Source organism: Dasypus novemcinctus, chromosome 5 (genome assembly GCF_030445035.2).
Source record: "Dasypus novemcinctus isolate mDasNov1 chromosome 5, mDasNov1.1.hap2, whole genome shotgun sequence".
NCBI lineage: Eukaryota > Metazoa > Chordata > Mammalia > Cingulata > Dasypodidae > Dasypus > Dasypus novemcinctus.
In genome coordinates, this window is record NC_080677.1 from 76,262,359 (window position 1) to 76,280,858 (window position 18,500).

General features: G+C 40.0%; 1 protein-coding gene across 5 annotated transcripts in view; it reads left to right on the forward strand.

Annotated features, from left to right (window-relative positions):
• The window catches only part of MAGI2 (membrane associated guanylate kinase, WW and PDZ domain containing 2), a 1,419,055-nt gene that overhangs the window by 1,313,939 nt on the left and 86,616 nt on the right, over positions 1-18,500 (forward strand). For all 5 annotated transcript variants that reach the window (XM_058297943.2, XM_058297944.2, XM_071215009.1 and 2 more), the window contains 4 exons: positions 4,793-4,978; positions 6,892-7,048; positions 12,188-12,407; positions 14,113-14,256. In XM_058297943.2, the coding sequence (XP_058153926.1) occupies positions 4,793-4,978; positions 6,892-7,048; positions 12,188-12,407; positions 14,113-14,256 (707 nt within the window). The remainder of the gene's footprint in view (positions 1-4,792; positions 4,979-6,891; positions 7,049-12,187; positions 12,408-14,112; positions 14,257-18,500) is intronic.

The following is an 18,500-nucleotide window of genomic DNA, read 5'->3' on the forward strand; positions in this document are numbered from 1 at the left end:
GGATATAATACCCATTCCTTTAGGATGTACAGCTAAGAATTTCAGGAAGAATCCATTGCCGAAGCTGGAAGAGTCCTCCAGGTGACTGTCCCATCTTCTTTATGGGGACGCTCCCCAAAAGGTACGCTCACGATGAGCTCACTGGCTGCGAATCAGTCCACTTTGCCCAATGGCTATCAGAGGCTGGGTAGACCATACAGGGGTCCCATAAGAGAAACCCACAGCCAGAAGGGAGGATCACTGCTTCCCTAGCAGTTATTCTCCAGTTGGTAGTGTTGAGTTAGAAACGCAAATAATCCAGACTTTTAGAACTAACTGAGAGAACGTCCAGTCCAACAGATTGTCTCTGAATATTCCTATTAAATTAAGTGTAACATGTAGAGTAGTGCCAAGAAAGTCAGTTCATCTACAGGAAAATATAAAATATGTTGCAATATTCATGTATAGTAGTGTTTCACCCAGAAAGGAATTTTTAAAAAGATGTTTCTTTTTCCATAATTCATGTGATTTGCAATCACAGGGAAATTTCAAACGAGTGACCCCTTGTCTCCTCCCCAAATGTCAGTGCGTCCAGAGCCGAAGGACACATTGCAACTTTTTCCAAATATCCATGTATTCTAAGCACACTGTGTCAAGAAGAGTGATCCAAAGCCTTGATTTTTGCTGCTGCCTGACAGATGATGTCTCAAGGCATGTGTCGAAATGGACTGCCCTCCAGCAGTTACCTTAGTCATCAATTCCAGAGGATTTAATGAGCACCATTCATCCCAATAATAGAAACCAAGGTCAGGGCTTCTTCCTTGCTCTGTAATTCCATTAGCAATGCACGGAAAGCAGTTGGGTCATAAACTCTGTAGACCTTTCACTGAGCAAATGGAACTGCATCTTGTTTTCAGAGAGAATCCTCTCCAAGCACACCCCTTGTCAATGATTTGTTGTACATCAGCATTCGATGTACCTTACTTATGTAGGGAAAATGCTCTGGTAAAGGAAAAAATGAGGCTGCCAACAGTTTCAAGTAGTGGTTTTTTTTAAAAAAGTAAATGTCAACAAAAAAATAATTATAATAAAGCTATATCAGGTTCTTCCAATTACTAAACATACATTTTTAATTGTGTCCACTTATACTCTATGTAAGCCACTCAGTCATTCTATATGTGGCTACCATAGAATTTAGCTTTCATTCCTTTATTTGGGTTTTTACACTTTTAGTTCAGTTATTATTCCAAATACCCTAATAAATTAAAATGACCTTGAAACGAAGATATGTCCCCATAAGAGAATGTATATCATTCCATTTACAGTGAAACATTCATCTTGAAATCTCAAGCAGCATGTGAGGCTTTTCTAAACTAAGGTTCACCCATCATGCCCACCCTCCTCATAATTCAAATTGCTTGCAACCTCCCCCTACCAGGAAGAAAGGGGAATGATCCCAGGGTTTGAAGCTATACAAGCAGTTTTGAATCCTGACTTTAACACTTATTTGTTTCCTCATCCATAAAATAAGTATGATTATTACACTTTTACAACTACTTCACACTGTCTCTGTAAGGATTTAAAAGAAGTGCCAGCACAGTGCCTAGAAATTAACAAATAATAGCTTATTAGTAGTATTGTTTTTATTGCTGTTGAGCACATAAGATTATGTGTGTGTATGTGTAGTCTATGTTTTGAAATATTTGGGCTTTATGCCCAGTACATTCTAAATGATCCACAGTAATGGAGAAGAGCAAAAGCATGAATAATTCAAAACAGCAAATCACCCAAAAAACATTTGTATGTGTTTGGAAGTATATTTTGAATTTCATTTCAAATATGAGTGTTCCTAATACCCAAAGAAATTACATCAAACAACGGAATGATGCTATGGTGTGAAGTCCTGGCTAAATGGGATCCGAGGAACATTCCAATTTTCCCCTCCTTTCTTGTCTTCTCCTCTCACTTTGCCTGTCAAAAGACAGCTGCTGCAAAAATTCTGCTTCAAGCAAAGCTCCTGACTTCTACCCTCCCCTGCATCAGGGTACCTGGTGAAGTGTTTACAGTTCCCTGCTTGGAGGCAGGCTGCATTCACAAAAGAAATGCACCAGGTATTCATAAAGCAAGTAACCGATAGAGGGAGGAGAGGGTGAAGTCAAGAGAGGCAGTGTGGTGTACTGGTTAAGAGCGGGGCCTGGAATTCTAGACCTTGTCAGCCCATACATATTTAATATAGGTATCTGTGGCAGTTTGAGATTATTTATGAATGCCAAAAAAGATAAGGATTATGTTTGCAAACTGGTCTGTTCCTCTGGGCATGATATGTTTTGACTATATTCAAAGCTGAGATGTCTTTGATTAAATTATGTTAAGATTAGCACTTTGATTTGAGCATATCAGTAGGTTGGAACTCAGGTTAAGTCCCCAATCCCTTGGTTGGCTGCTACAAATGGACACTCTCTCAAGGAAACACAGAAGATACCCCAGAAGAGAGCACTCTAGAGACATAGCAGAGGAGAGAACTTTGATCCTGCACCCTGGAAGAGAGATGAGCCATTCGCCTGATAGTTTGCAGCTGAGCCCAGAAAGAAATAAGCCCTATGCCATCCTGCAGCTGAGAGAGGAAGGCTGAACACCAGGAGATTGCCTGCCATCTTGCTTCAACCTGTGTCAAATGACTCGGGTGAGAAAGTATCTCTTATGGTACCTTGAGTTGGACTCTTTAGGGCCTTGTAACTGTAAGCTTTTACCCAAATAAATGCCCTTTTAAAAAGCCAACAGATTTCTAGTACTTTGCATCGGCACCCCTAATACTGTATCATTCCTACTTCACACAGTGCTTGGCCTAGATATTGGAGGCCAGAAGAAGAGAGATTGTTAACTTTCCAAGAATACGACTGTAAGTTTATGTGTGTGTGCTTCGTGTGTGTACGCGTGTGTGTGCTAGGGTCAGATAATTAAGAGATTGGTATCGTGCTGCTTTCTCTTTGGATAATAACTCTTACTTACAGGTTGATGTTTTCCTCCAGAGACCTGCAACATCTTTTTTTGTTGCCTGGCCCCATCCTATGGCTATCTAAGTCCCCAAAATACATCTCTTTCCTACCTGAAGCTGTTTTCCTGCATTGTACTTAGAGGATATTGCTCTATACAATCCTGTATTAAGCAAAGTGTTCCCTTCAGCTTTAGCAGTATTACAGGTTTTTCTCAGGTAAAAAGAGTCCTGGTTAGTATTCACTAGTACCGAGACACAAGCCAGAACATACACACAGTGTTACCAGAAATAATAGAAATAATGGTAGCTAATCCATATAGCTCAATTCTTGCATGACAGGCACTGTTTCCATCACTTTATATATAACTCATTTAATTCTCATAACCACCCTCTAAGGTTAATGGTATTATTATCCCAATTTTACAGTTGAGAAACAGAAACTCAGACAGGTTAGGTAACTTTCCAAACATCACAAGATTGGTAACAATATACACAAATATCCACATTATGGCCAGGATGACCGAATAATTTATTGACCATTCCAGGATGCTTGTGAGTATGAAAGGGGACAAAAGCAGTGGCAAAAGTTCAAACTAATTATGGTTGAAGACCAAGCACTTTGCAATACATACATCATTCTTTTAAAAAAACAGCAAATAAATTAGTTCTTATTTTTAAAGAAAAGAAATTTCTACTTGAGAAATGCATTGCCCTGAAACTCTAATATGATCATTAGTATGCTCTAAGTAAGATGTTCTTTCTTAATTAAAGCCATTAGTACTTGTGGTAAATAAAAATGTGTTTGAATTTCCGACAGGATGTTTTCACTTCAGGGACACAGGCTCAGCCAATATTTTCATATGTTATTTATAACCTGTCACAATAGAAGAATGAACAAGGTACCAGTTCATTAACTCACTGATTGTCCTTCCATACCATGATTACTAGCTGATGTTGTGCCTTTAATTGTAATGCATGTGCAAAATGGAGGGTTCAAGGAACAGATGTCCCTGGAACATAATGAATGGTGGGTTGTGGCTGACTCTTGATGCAGATTAAATCAGTACCTGACTTCTCCATACAGAGGGCAATGAGACAGTCATTGACAGGTGATTTCCTGACTGGGGCTTCTGCCTTGCAGGGAGACTGTAAGCTCCTTGAAGGCAGCGGCTTTGCGTCGTATTGATGTCTGATCCCAGAAAAAGTTTTGTTGGTAAGGCACTCAAACATTCACATTGAGTAGAAATCAACCTGCTAGGAAAATATATATCCCCACATACATGCCTCTCCTCACACATAGAAATTTTGAAATTAAAAAAAAAAGAAATTTCCATTTTCTCCTCTCAGTAAAATAGGAAAGGGTAGAAATTAAATTTCCGACATTTATTATATTCTTCTAAAACCACATATTATTGTCTAGAATATGAGCCCTTTGGATACAATGTCCTTTGTATATGGTTCTCAAACACTCATATATCAGAATTCTGACTCTAGCCTCTTGCCTGAACATCCTGATTTAGAAGGTCTGGGTTAAGATGTAGAGAGTTTTACTTTAATCGTAGGGTGATTCTAAATGCTCCCCAAAGTTTGAGAACTCCTCGTATATGTGTTTGGAACTGACTTATCACTGCAAAGAACTTGAATTTAGAAACTGTGGTTTAGGACCACATTTGATAGAAATGATTGTACTTTCAAAAGACAAATATACTGACCAAGAAATGAATTATGACATTGCATTATTTCCTGTGGGGATGGGACTGAAAGATAGAATATTTATTGGTAATGTCCCCAATAACTGTTTCTGTCGGGGATTTTCAGCTGTGCCCCATAAAATCGGACGCATCATTGATGGAAGTCCTGCAGATCGCTGTGCAAAACTAAAGGTGGGCGATCGGATATTAGCGGTGAACGGCCAGTCTATCATCAACATGCCTCATGCAGACATCGTGAAGCTCATCAAAGATGCAGGCCTTAACGTCACCCTCCGCATCATTCCTCAAGAGGGTGAGTGCCTGAGCCAGCCCTGCAGAGAGGTTGTCAGCTCACATCCCCTCTAAATGGGGTGTTCCCGACCCACCTGCCTCCTCGTGGAGTCCCCTTGCCTGCCATCGGTTTGGTGTCAGAATACAGGGGTTTATTATGACTTCCATTTCTGCAAAAATTCATACTCAGTTGCAACCAATACCCTGTTTACTCAGTAGTAAATCCATTCAGGGATTAAACTATGTGGCATTGCAGGCTAAATACTGTGAGTCCCAACACGCTAAGTTATTCAATCATTCCTGATGGTCTCAGGGGGAATGGTTTTATAGTTATATTAAGCCAAAACCTATTCAATAGAGATGATAGAGTTACAAATCTGAAAGAAAAAGCCCAACTTATTCATGTTAGCAGTTAAGCTGTGGAGGACTCTTCAAAGTCAGATTGATTTTGAAAAGCTTGAGGAAGTTTTGTGGTATAAAGAGAGCTCATTTAGAAAATGTTGCATCTGACAAGAATTTAAAATTCACACTTAGCCTTTCAAATTTCTCTGTCCAAGAACTCCACCCTGAGGCTTGAAGACTAGTGAACATCACAACTCACAGCCTTGCCTTAAGGCACCACAACATCTTGAGTGGTCACCATAAGTTTACCATTTCCATATGCAGCTGGGTTCACTACTAGTTTGTAGGTACTAACTCATTAATGAGATTCAAGAATTCAGTCCTTGAATTCACTGGTTGAGTAGACAATGAGGTCCCATATGAGTCCATCTGAGGACTCTCTGGCATGGAGCCTCCAAATGGCTAAACAGATTTAAAATATAAAACAGTGCTTCTCAGCTAGACTGATTTCACCTTCAGGGGACATTTGACAGTGTCCGGTGACATTTTGGGGTGTCACAACTAGAAAGGGTGCTACTTGCAGCTCGTGGGTGGAGACCAGGGATGCTGCTAAGTATCCTACAATGCACAGGACAGCGCCCGACAAAAAAATATCCCGCCCGAAATGTCAATAGTGTATAGATTGAGTAACCTCGATATAAATAGAGGGGAAATTTAAAGATTTAGTCTTGTTTGAAAAGAGAGGAAAAGGGAGACTTGCCGGAAAATGCTAATAGATCTCCTTCCTTTAATCACCCAGCAAAGAAAAGAAAAAAGAAGAAAATGGCCATGGCTTTTATAATCTGTTATCTGCATACACAAAAGTATATAAAATATTCTATGGAAATTAAGCAAGATTGCTCACTAAAAATCAGACAAGCTCTCTGGATTCCCCAGACTTAAATGTGTCTGCCCTGACCCTTATTCCAACATGTGGAGATTGTCAGTTAAAATTTGATGCTATTACAAGAAAAGTCTAGAAATGGTTTTAATGAAGAATAATTTATAAACCTGCCTGTGTGCAGTGTTCCTTTTCTTTCCATAGAGGGCAAAGGGCTATTTGGTACAAGACTGACAAGGGACTGGAGAAAAGATTGTAAAAAAGCATTTACTTTTACTCTGGTTAGTTCCTTATCCTAATTTTGAACTACAGATAAGACTTCTCATTACAACCAAAAAGTGGTGGCTAAAACATATTCTCTCAGCAAGTAGTGCTGGAAAAACAGAATATGTTTTAGAGCTTACTTCTGTGAATTACTTCCTCATAGTTTTAGCAGTTTGTTGTTGTTGTTGTTGTTTTACTGTAATCTTTTCTTCTGACAAAATAAGCAGAGATTCTGTTCATAACCCTGGTGAGCAACAGGTACAATTAGTGAAGGCAGCGAGTTCCGGGAGTGGTATTAGAACTTGGTAAGTTTAACTTCCCATCCTAAAACCTAACAGAAACGGAAATAAGCAAAACCTCAGTCATCTGAGGAGGCAAAGAGTTGTCATCTCTGGCCACCTCTTGCCCTTTATCAAATGCTAACCTCCCTGCTTTGGCTCCCATCTCAGAGCTCAACAGCCCAGCCTCCGCGCCCAGCTCAGAGAAGCAGAGCCCGGCAGCCCAGCAGCACAGCCCCTTGGCCCAGCCAAGCCCTGCCACTCCCAACAGCCCTGTCACCCAGCCAGCGCCTCCTCAGCCGCTGCAGCTGCAAGGACATGAAAACAGGTAAAGTTTCCTCTGACTTTTCTGTTTCTGAGAGGTGAGTTTGAGGACAGGGCAGGCCACAGGGAGGAAGAGGGGTTTTCTTCAAGTAGAAATGGCCCTAGAACCTTTGTGTGATTTTGAGAGTATGTGTGTGTGTGTTACATATAGGGTCCTATTAGTAATTATAACTGTGTCTGTCCTTTACAATAAGGGAGGCTTCCCTGAAGAAGCAGTGAGGGACTGGCGATAAGTAGAGGTTAACTGCTTGAAGAGAGTCCACACCAAGTGAACAACGTGTACACAGGCCCTGGCAAGACGGAGCCTGCTTGTATGAAGGAAGGACAGAAACAAGGCCCCATCGTGAGGGGGTGCGGGGAGCTTGAGAGCACCAGAGGGAGCGGGGGCCGGCCAACCCCAAAGGGCCTTACAGACATGTTAAAGATTTTGATTTTTATCTTAAGTGTAGTTGGGAGCCCTTGCAGGGGGTTTTTGTTTGTGGTTTTTTTTAAGATTTATTTTATTTATTTCTCTCCCCTCCCCTCCCCCCCATTGTCTGCTTCCTGTGTCCATTCTCTGTGTATTCTTCTGTGTCCACTTGCAATTTTGTCATGCAGCACCAGGAAACTGTGTCACGTTTTTTGTTGCGTCATCTTGCTGCGTCAGCTCTCTGGGTGTGTGGCGCCATTCCTGGGCGGGCTGTGCTTTTTCACGCAGGGCAGGTCTCCTTGCAGGGCACATTCCTCACCGCAGGGGTCAGGAAGCCCTGGGTCTCCCATGTGGTAGACGCTCTCTCAGTTGAGCCACAACTGCTTCCCGATTGCCATTGCAGGGTTTTAAGCAGAGCTGTCATCCTTGGATTTGTGTTTCAAAAAGATCCCCTAGAAAGAACAGACTGGAAGCGAATCAGCAGGAATACCGATAAAGTAGGTGGAGAGCGCTTGACGTTGTCTGGTGAGCCCTGAAGGTTGTGGCTCTGAGAATGATGGTGGTATGAAGAGGGGTAAATGGTGAAGGATTTGCAGGCAAGAAGAAATGTTAGTATTTATACAGTTTAGATTTAGTGACTATTTTGCAGCCCTCCTACCCACAATCTAATGAGGACCTCCCATTCCACACATAGGGTTAAGAGATTGGGATCATGAGCCAATGGGAATAACATACTTTGAACTTCCAGGGAAAAAAGGGATATCAGATAAAAACAATGTTGTCTTTTTATTTTGAAGCCACTGTCATGATGGGGACCCTGGCTTAGGTTGAGCCATTAGAGAAAGAGATGAAGACACATTCCCGTGTTGTTTCCCCCCTTTGTAACTGGAGAAAAACAGACTAACCCATGAGAATATGACTGAACACAAAACCCTCACCATCTTTTCACTAATTCTAATGTTTTCTGAACATCTGCTTCCCATCTCCTGCCTCTCATGTTGGTGAAGATGAAGTGAGACCCGGTTTTTAAGCAGAACTCTCTGGGTTCATCACTCACACTGTTGCAAAGCAAATATTTTCCCTGTGCCACAGGTGTTATTTCCATAAAGCCCTGTTCTACTCTGATTTCCCCCATTTGCTTTCATAGAAAAGTAAGTGTCTATTGCCCTCAGCTGATTATGTTTTTAATACATGCCAAGGAAAAGATCAAGCCCCAAAAAACAAATGGTGCAGAGGTAAACGTTTGACAATCTATGAGAAGAGTAAGTCTTGGGTGCCAGATGTGTTAGCTTTCACCATGTATTATATTGATGGATTGCACTGGCTTTCTCAGGATTCATTTTAGACTGAAGAGAAAGGACCTGAGTGTTCCAGTAGTCCCTAAGCCAGCTTCAGACTCTTTTTGTCTCTGCCATTGTCAATGAACCTCCCAGTCGTAATTCCATCCTCACCTTTCCAGAATCAGATTCCCCTGGGCACAGATTCTTGCTTTCTGGCCTTGGGGTGGGTAATTGCAACCTTAGTGTGAGTTTAGTGGGGAGAGCAACAGCTGGATGAGGCCAGTAGCTACTAATTTAGCAGGATACCTTGACCCCTCTCACAGATGCAAGCACTCTAAAGGATTTTTTTCTCTCTTCTGACCATAGAATGAAATCTTTCTTAGCTCTGGGATTAACAGATCAACCTGATCAAAAATTTTTATAAATCACCAACATATTTGCTCAAATTTCTTAGATATTTTGCTTCAGTAATATTAAAAATCTGGAAAGTTCCCTTTCTGATTCTAGGGCCCTTCACTGGCACTTGGGTTCCCTGGTTTTTATTGGTAGTAGGTGATTTGCCTATGAATGAAGTGATTCAATGATCTTACAGATACCAGAAATATTTTTCCTAGCTTCATTGAAAGGCGGTGATGGTATCAAACAGAAAACTCTTTGCTTCTTTCTAGATCAGGCTAGACATGTCTCCAAGACAACTTGAATGCCAAGGATACATTGTGAGCTTTCCAGTAGTTTATTTGTACAAGGAGTGCCCACCTACATGTCAGGTTGAACCAGTTCCCATTTTAGAGTGGGATAAAATAAAATGACAATCTGCTTGCAGTTTTCTGTTTTCAGAGTTAGAGGGAATGAATATTTTATCCTGGCTGGTTTAATCTTGGATTGCCTTCCTACTGACACCCTGCACACTTCTGCCCATTTTTCTTTCCCTTAACATCCATTTGGTGTGTACTCAGGGAAGAGAAAATAATTTTCCTATGAACATGAACAAAACCTGGTTCAAGGAGAAGCATTAACTGAAAACAACAAGAGTAACTATGTAATAAATTCCAAAACTAGCCAGAACCCACCTTCCCCAGCAAGGGCAATTACTAGTTGGCTGTACTTCAAATGGTGATGTCAGTGAAGAAGCACTGGAAATCAACTTTTTTTGCACACTTTGAACCCTAGATGCTGAAGGCTGAAAAAGATTCTTGAAGGGTCCACATGATACACAATCCCAGCATAAGATACCCTACCACATGCGCTATGTCTTGGTTCTGGAACTTTTCATACCATAAAAACATGCTAGAATTTACCATAACAATTTGGTTTTATCATCTTTCAAGTCTCTTTAACAATGGTATCAATAGCTATGAAGGGTCACATAGAAAAACTTCTTTCATAAGTAAATGATCTTTATGAAAATGCAAGAGAGGCTTTTTGTTTTTTAAATGAATCTTGAGTTTTCCTTAAAATAAATTATTTCACAAATTCAAAGCAGCATAATTTTTGCCTTAGCCAGTGGATCACTCACTTAAAAGTTAACAACACTCATAAAAAATTAAATATATTTTCCTTATTAAAGAATTCTTCAATGTGCAGTACAACTTAAAATCCTGACACATGACATTGGTGTAAAATGAAGCTCGAGAGCTTGAAGGTAGGCCTGATGACAGCTGATGGAGGTTTAGACTGTGCCTTTTTCTAGTCTTTTGTGTTATCTTTGGGGAGACTCTTCCATTTCACCCTCTTTTGCTATACCTCGTGATACATGTGGTTGGAAATGGAGCATATAATAGACATTTCATACCAATACCACACAGATAATGAAAATAAAGTGACTGTGCTTTAACTTAAAACGATGTGACATCTAAACCACCAAGCAAGCTATTTCTAGAAAGGAACTGACACACACTGACAAATGTCACCCAGATCAATTCTTTTTGTTATGTGCATGCATTTGCATAGGTAAGCATCTTATTCAAAGTATATTTTAAATAAATGTATTCTTAGCCTGGATACTCTCAGTAGGTGACTGGACAACATGCTGAGGCATAAAATAAAGGCTGAATTGTGCAGCTCACAAAAGGAATTTTTCACCTCTGCAGGGTTAAGTAACAAATGTGACTTGATCAAAGGGTTGATTAAAATAATTACATTACTAACCCCCTTCTAAGAAGCACAAATAAGCACATCTATTGTTGTGTACCCTCAGTGAATTCTCACCAAATATTAGATTACACTAAATGCCAATTGTTCAGGTGAGTGATTTTTTAATATAGATAATTCTAATCAGCATCAATAAGACCATAAACCAGTATGGAACCCATCTCCTCTTAAAGGTAAAAATTCTGCCTGCTTTGAACCTCTTTTCCGGACACATTACAACTTTTCCTTGGTGCTAAATATTTTCTCAATTCCTCATACCCTCCATAATAATTTTAGATGAAATTATTAGTAAATAGAATGCATTTTTTTAATCTACCTACATCCATGGGTAGCTCATTATAGGTTCTTGATGTGGCAATAGAGATTGAACTACAAGAATTAAGTGGGTCCTAAAACAATAGTGATAATTTTTCAGCTTGCCTTATTAATGATTCCATAATGGTTGGAATTTGCTTTTCTTGTCCCTCAGCTAAGAGCAGTTTGGATTTGCATAACTACTGGGTTCTGGCTCTCTGTATTTGTCGTATTAGTAACTAGAAACAGCAAGGGACAAATGTTAGGTATAATATTTTTTTGCCTTTCCTCCCATCCAATGACCACAATAGTATCTGATATTAATCTTAATACTGTGGCCTATTATTAAAACCTCTGGGTAGGTGTATTTCTGCTTTTACTAATGACCCAATAACTTTCTACTTGATTTGTTGTTGGTGATTATACCCTGCCATCACTCTTTTAACCTCTGTAAGATATTCAGAAAATCCCAACATAGCAGGTTAAATAGCCTTAATTATGTACTTGTAAAGTATTTAGAGATCACTTCAACAATGTTTCCATCCAGTAATGAATGATCTGTCAAGGTGTGTTAGAGAGAAGGAGGGGGATGGAGGGCAGAGAGAGGGCGAAAGAGAGCAGTTGGTTATAACTGGTGTTAAGACAGATATGGGGGATACATAGTTAAGCATTTAACCCCCTAGGTTTGTTGTGGTTGTACATATTTTAAATACATAGTTGAAGTGGGATATCCACAAGTCTTTTCCACAAAGTTCTGGTTGAACCACCATTTTTATCTTGATTTCTTAAGGAGTCAAATGAAAAAGCATACAATATGGCATTTGTCAAAAAATTGTAAAGAATACTTTTCATTTATTTAATCTTCTCATAATTCTAAACATGCCAAGGAACCACCAAAATGAGTGGCCTCGGGCTCTGCAGCCGGCCCGTGCCAAGAAGTTGCACTACCCTGCTCTGCTAGTCTCCTTCTGCTGAGCCAGCCACGCCAACGCCGCTTCTGTTTATTTAGTTACAGGTCAGAAGTCAAAGCCAGACAAGATGTGAAACCAGACATCCGGCAGCCTCCGTTCACGGACTACCGGCAGCCCCCGCTGGACTACAGGCAGCCCCCCGGAGGGGACTACCAGCAGCCCCCGCCTCTGGACTACCGGCAGCCCCCGCTGCTGGACTACAGGCAGCACTCCCCCGACACCAGGCAGTACCCTCTGTCCGACTACAGGCAGCCCCAGGTATGTGCCCTCAGTCCTCGAGCGCCGTGACCAGGCCTTCCAGAAGGGCAAGGGCTGAGTCAAACAGGGCCCCTTTCCAGGTATAGAAGGCAGAGGAAAGAGAGAGACAAGTGCCAATCCTAATTCTGCCATTATCCCGGTGACCCCGACAACCTTAAAACTCTTGGGTAGCTTTACTTTGGAATAAATTAGGCAAATAAGTAAATGGATGGATGATGTAAGGAGTGGGTAAGTGGGGATAAACTAACCCCTACTGAATTTACCTAGCTAACATCCAGTACATCGCCTTGTCAAGTTTATATGGGAACCTCTTATATTTTTTAATGTAACATTTTGTGTGATCTATATATCTTTTAAGCAAAAGATAATAAAATAAAAACAACAGCCAGGGGAGGGGGGTGGGGAAAGCTCTCATCTCGAACTTCAGGGGGTGCTATCAATGCAAAAAAATTTTCAGATGCCTGCAGTGGAGGTATTTTAGGCCCATCATTATTTACAAAGCTCTTACCTCCTACTCTGGTAAAGACGACGAAGCCGCAGTGAGTATGGATATGGCCAGGTCTGGCTGCAGTCATCTAGGATGTAGCCTCCACAACAACCACCAAGCCACTCTCTGCAGGATGGTGCAGTTGTTGTGATAATTTGCTCAAATTGGGTATATCCCAGAGCGACTTCCTTAACCTCGCTGAGCTTCTGTTTCCTAAATAGTGGGACCACCTTATATATAGGTCATGGTGAGGATTCAATGAGGTACATTTATGAAAAGTACCTAGTCCAGAGCTTGGTAAATATTCAATACCCAGCAAACTAGATACCAAGATCTAAGTCAAGTTTAATTTCAACTCTATCAGAATACATTGTGTTCTATCATGAATTGAAGATCACCTTCATCTACAAAGATTTTAAGGAAAAGAGTGACAGTCAGGAAATTATGGGCCATATTGCTTTTTATATAAAAGAGAAATTGCATTTTATACTCTTCAACTTGATATTCAGTAGTCTGTGCAACAGAGAGCTAAGGGAAAACCCATTAATTTTTCACTTCTCTAATCAACAAACCCTGCAATTTATACACACATACACACACACATGCAAGATCCTGACACATTTATTTAAGGTGCTCAACACCAATAAATGAGAAAGTTCAAGCAAGAGCTCATGTCATGTAGGTCTCTATGCAAAAGGGCATGTTTGCCATGTAAACTGTTAAGTGCTAAAGTAAACAAGTATCACAGTTCTTTTTTTGTTTTTTGTTTTTTTTTAATATGTACTGGGGCTGGAAATTGAACCAGGACCTCATATGTGGGAAGCCCATGCTCAACCACTGAGCCACATTGGCTCCCCTGGTTTCGTTTTTTCATTTGTTTGCTTATTGTTTGGGTGTTTTTTTTTGCTTTGTTTTTGTTTTTGTTTTTAGGAGGAACCAAGGGTCAAACTCGTGGCCTTCCGTGTGGGAAGCAATCACTCAACTGGTTGAGCCACATCCACTCGCCTATAGTTCTTTTAATGACCAAGTAAACTATGTTCTGATCTTCACAAAACCTTTGGAATTTTGTCTTGCATTTTGCTAGATCATGAAGTTAGATTACTTCTCACAACATCATATCATTTGTAGCATATTATCACGAGACAGGAGGATGGAAGGCCTGACCACAGAAGCTTCTCTGATACTAAAGATTGTTCCATTTTCTTCCCAAACCCAAAGGATTTCGATTATTTCACTGTGGACATGGAGAAAGGAGCCAAAGGGTTTGGATTCAGCATTCGTGGAGGAAGGGAATACAAAATGGATTTGTACGTATTGAGATTAGCAGAAGATGGACCAGCAATAAGGAACGGACGGATGAGGGTAAGACCAGTCTCTTTCTATAGAATTGCTTAATTCTGAAAGAAAAATCCAGGCAAACTGACTTGATGCATATTTTTGCAGTCCTTTCATCTCTTGACCACGTTTTCTAAAGTTTTGGGCCAACACGATTTAAGAATCATAATGTCTCTCATTTTCCTGCTGCTTATAACTTCTACTTGATGAACCTAAGTATTTTCCTAAAAAGCAAATTAAGAAATAGATAAAGTAAAGAAATCTAAGGAGTCGATTGAAATGGAAACATGACTCTATATATTTTCCTTCAGTTTTTGTTTTAGTTTCCTAGCTGCCAAAACAAACACCACACAATGGGTTGGCTTAAACAATAGGAATTTATTGCCTCATGATTTTGAGGCTGGGAGAAATCCAAAACAAGGTGCCATCAAGGCAATGCTTTCTCCCAGAAGACTGTAGCATACTGGGGCTGGCTACCAGTGATCATTGGTCCTTGTTGTTTTGGCAGCCTCTCCTGGCTTCTTCTTTCTCTTCCAGTTCCATTAACTTTCTTTTTTTTTTTTTGTCTTTATTTTTTTAATGTTACATTCAAAAAATATGAGGTCTCCATATACCCCCCACCCCCCTCACCCCACTCCTCCGCCCGTAACAACAACCTCCTCCATCATCATGAGACATTCATTGCATTTGGTGAATACATCTCTGAGCACCACTGCACCTCATGGTCAGTGATCCACACCATAGCCCACACTCTCCCACAGTCCACCCAGTAGGCAATGGGAGGACACACAATGTCCGGTAACTGTGCCTGAATCTAAGCCCCCTCTTCATATAGATGTGGAGTGGACACAACCATTCTAAGGTCCACAGGATGGAGGAATAGAGTATGGATTAGAGTGGACTTACTGATACTCTATTCATGAACTATTGTGATTAGTAATCAAAGAAAATATGCCATTAACTTTCAGTTTCTAACTGTTCCCTCTGGCTTTGACTCTCTCTGTGGTCTTCCATATAAGACCTGCAGTAATAGGATTAAGACTGACCCTGATTTATCTGGACCACACCTTGACTGAAGTAACCTCATCGAAAGGTCCTATTTACAAGGGTTCATACCAGCAGGAAAGGATTAAGTTTAAGAACCTGTTTTCTGGGCACATATAGATAAGCCACCACAGATTTATATTTCAATTTTCACTTGAGATTCAATCTTGTAAAATTTATTTTTGGGTTTTAGGCTTTTATTCTTCCACATATAGTAATCAAATGACTCTGTGTTTCTTTGGAACTATCTCTTTTGTGTTGACTGGTCTTTTGGCTTGATAGCGTATAGACAGAAGCATTAGGGGTAAGGGGGATTAAGTTTCTTGAACACAGTCCTCAAAAAAATTGATAGCAGTTAGAAATATTCCAATTAGAGTGTAAACTGATGATAGATTTTTTTTAATGTAATAGCCACTATGAGATGGGTAATTAATTCTTTATTTAAAGGTAGAAAAACAATAAAACTTGGTAAAGTATGGATCATGGTCTCTCTCTCTCTCTCTCTCTCTCTCTCTCTCTCTATATATATATATATATATATATATATGTACGTATGTATGTATGTATAAAATGGCAACTAGTATGCACATCATAAAACTTGGTTATTACTGTAAATAATAGAATTCATTCTTGCCCGCCCTCCTTCCTCTCTAAGTTAATGCAGTAAAGCTGTGGCTCTTGGTTTCTGGAACCCCAGATTCTTGTGTTGTGCTTCACCAACTAATTGTTCCTGGTCAATTGAATCCAGGTTCTTGGAGACCTTTTAATCCTACCACCAAGTCTGCTGTTTCTGTGATTCTCATTCAAAGTCACAGAATTTTCCATAATATAAAAGGAGAAGGAATGTAAACATTGTCTATTTTTATCTCCCCCAATCCTTTGACAACTAGGAAATATATATATAATTGGAATTTGAACCTCGGCAAGGCTGACCCCAGAGGATGGTAACCCCAATCCTGAATAGCAGTCTCCCCTTGTCTTGTCTAGAGGTAGTTCTAAGATAGACCTCCTTATGGTTTCTTGGCTCCACGAGCTTCCCTTTAAACCAAAAGAGCACTATCATGCACTACCATGCTACAAAGCCAACTCTCAAGTGGTTAAAAAAAAAACAGTTATTTTTTTCAGTGCATGTGAAATCAACACAGCACAGAGGACATGAGTGAAATGAACAGAACTCTGTGAGAAAGGTAGGGACTTGTCATTCAGGGTTAAGGTGTCCCCTGGTGGAGTTGAGCAGTGGCCTGTGTGTGTGTTGGTCATCCATTCCAAATAATAAGCCACAATTTTTAATAAGGGGTCTAAATGGTTGGCTGTTAGATATGTCCAGTACTCTCCAGGCAATGAAGCCTAAATCTAGAAGTGCCTTTAGGTAAAAAGAGTGCTTTTTTTTTTAATAGAGGTAAGCCAGAACAGTTATTCTCAGCATGATCTCCTGACAAGCAGCATCAGCATCACCTGAGAATTTGTTAGAAACACAAATTCTTCAGCCCTTCCTCAGACTTTCTGAATCAGGAAAAAAAAAAAAAACACCTCTGGAGGTGGGGCCAGCAAATGTGTTTTAAGAAGCCCTCCAGGTGAACGTGGTGCACACTGGCCTTTGAGAACTACTGAGTTGGAGGGAAGCTGTCTTGATACAAGTATGGTGCAGTTAGGATGTGTGTGACTCAGGCTTTGTCAACCCTCCTGTTTCGCTGCCCAGGGAGATTTCCATCCTCTTCCAGTGGCCTACCTGTGGTCCTTAAATTTTGTAAACATGATTTAAAATTCTCTGGGCAGGTGCTACATTTTATGAAAGATGCTTTTGCTTCTGGCAAGTGATAAAAATGTGTCCTTTACCTGAATTTCAGAAAATAATAGTTTTACTTCTGGTCAAAGATTATAAAAACAAGTAATCTGTCATCGTATTCCATGCCATTTTTACACAGCAACCCATTCTTTTCTGTGTTCATGCTATTCAAAAGGAATTGTTATGGCTAGTTTTAGATAATATGGGTTAGTTTACCTTTGACTACTATAGAGATAGAGATAGAGATAGAGGTTGAGACAGAGATAGAGACATATGTATCAGTCAGACAAAGGGCTGCTGATGCAAAGTACCAGAAATCTGTAGGCTTTTATAAAGGGTATTTATTTAGGGTAAAAGCTTACAGTTACAAGGCCCTAAAGGGTCCAGCTCAGGGTACCATTGAGGTACTTCCTCATCCAAACTCTGTTGCCATGCGTTGAAGCAAGATGGCACGTGATGTCTGCGAGAACTAAGCCTTCCTCTTTCCTCTTAATGCTCCCTGATTCCAGCTTCTTCCGATCTCAGCTATGGCTGGCATAGGACTCCTCTCTCTTCCTGGGGCTAGTTTCTTTCCAGTTAAGCTGCTGTAAACTCTTCACAAGGTCAGCTGTAGAATATCAGACAAATGGCTCATCTCTCTTCCTGGGGCCTCTGCTGTATGTATGTTGCTCTCTCTATTCCCCTGTCTCTGCTCCTGTATATTGTCTCTGTGTATCTGCTTCTTTGTGTCTCCTTGATTGAGTGTCTATTTTATATAGCTCACAAAGGGGCGGGGACTCAAACTGAGTTAAGGATATGGTCAAATCAAAGCCCTAATCTTAACATAATTTAATCAAGGTCATCTCAGCTGAATCTAATAAAATCAAAGACTATCACATCCACAGAAACAGACCAGTTTACAGACATAATCAAATATCTCTTTTTGGAATTCATGTATAAAATCAAACTGCCACAATATAGGTATTAACCTCTAGCATTTAATTCTCAAAGAAAATAAGCCACTTGAGAGTCACAGAAATTTCATGGATCAAATAGCACTAGTTGATTTTATATCTGATCTTCACAGTAAGGCTAGGAGCTTGTCAGGGACTTCTGTCTTCGATTAGTGCATTATGTTCGGTATTCAAATATTTTGGGTTTTTCACACTCATGGTATCAGACTCTATGTCAGAGAAAGGGACTGTTTCATGATGTAAAGTCACAGGTTCTCGTATTATCTACAATTAGAGTTGGATTAATATTTTATATCTGTAGGATTAAAGATCAACAATTATTCTTGATCACAAAACATAATTAGTTCAGACCCTGTTTCCATTATTAAATATAATTGTTTAAAGCTACTCTTTTCTAATTGCATTAGTGCTTATTAATAATTAATAACAATTTATAGATGTGTTTAAATTATTTCAGCAAGGATCAAGGAATGATTAATATTCATATG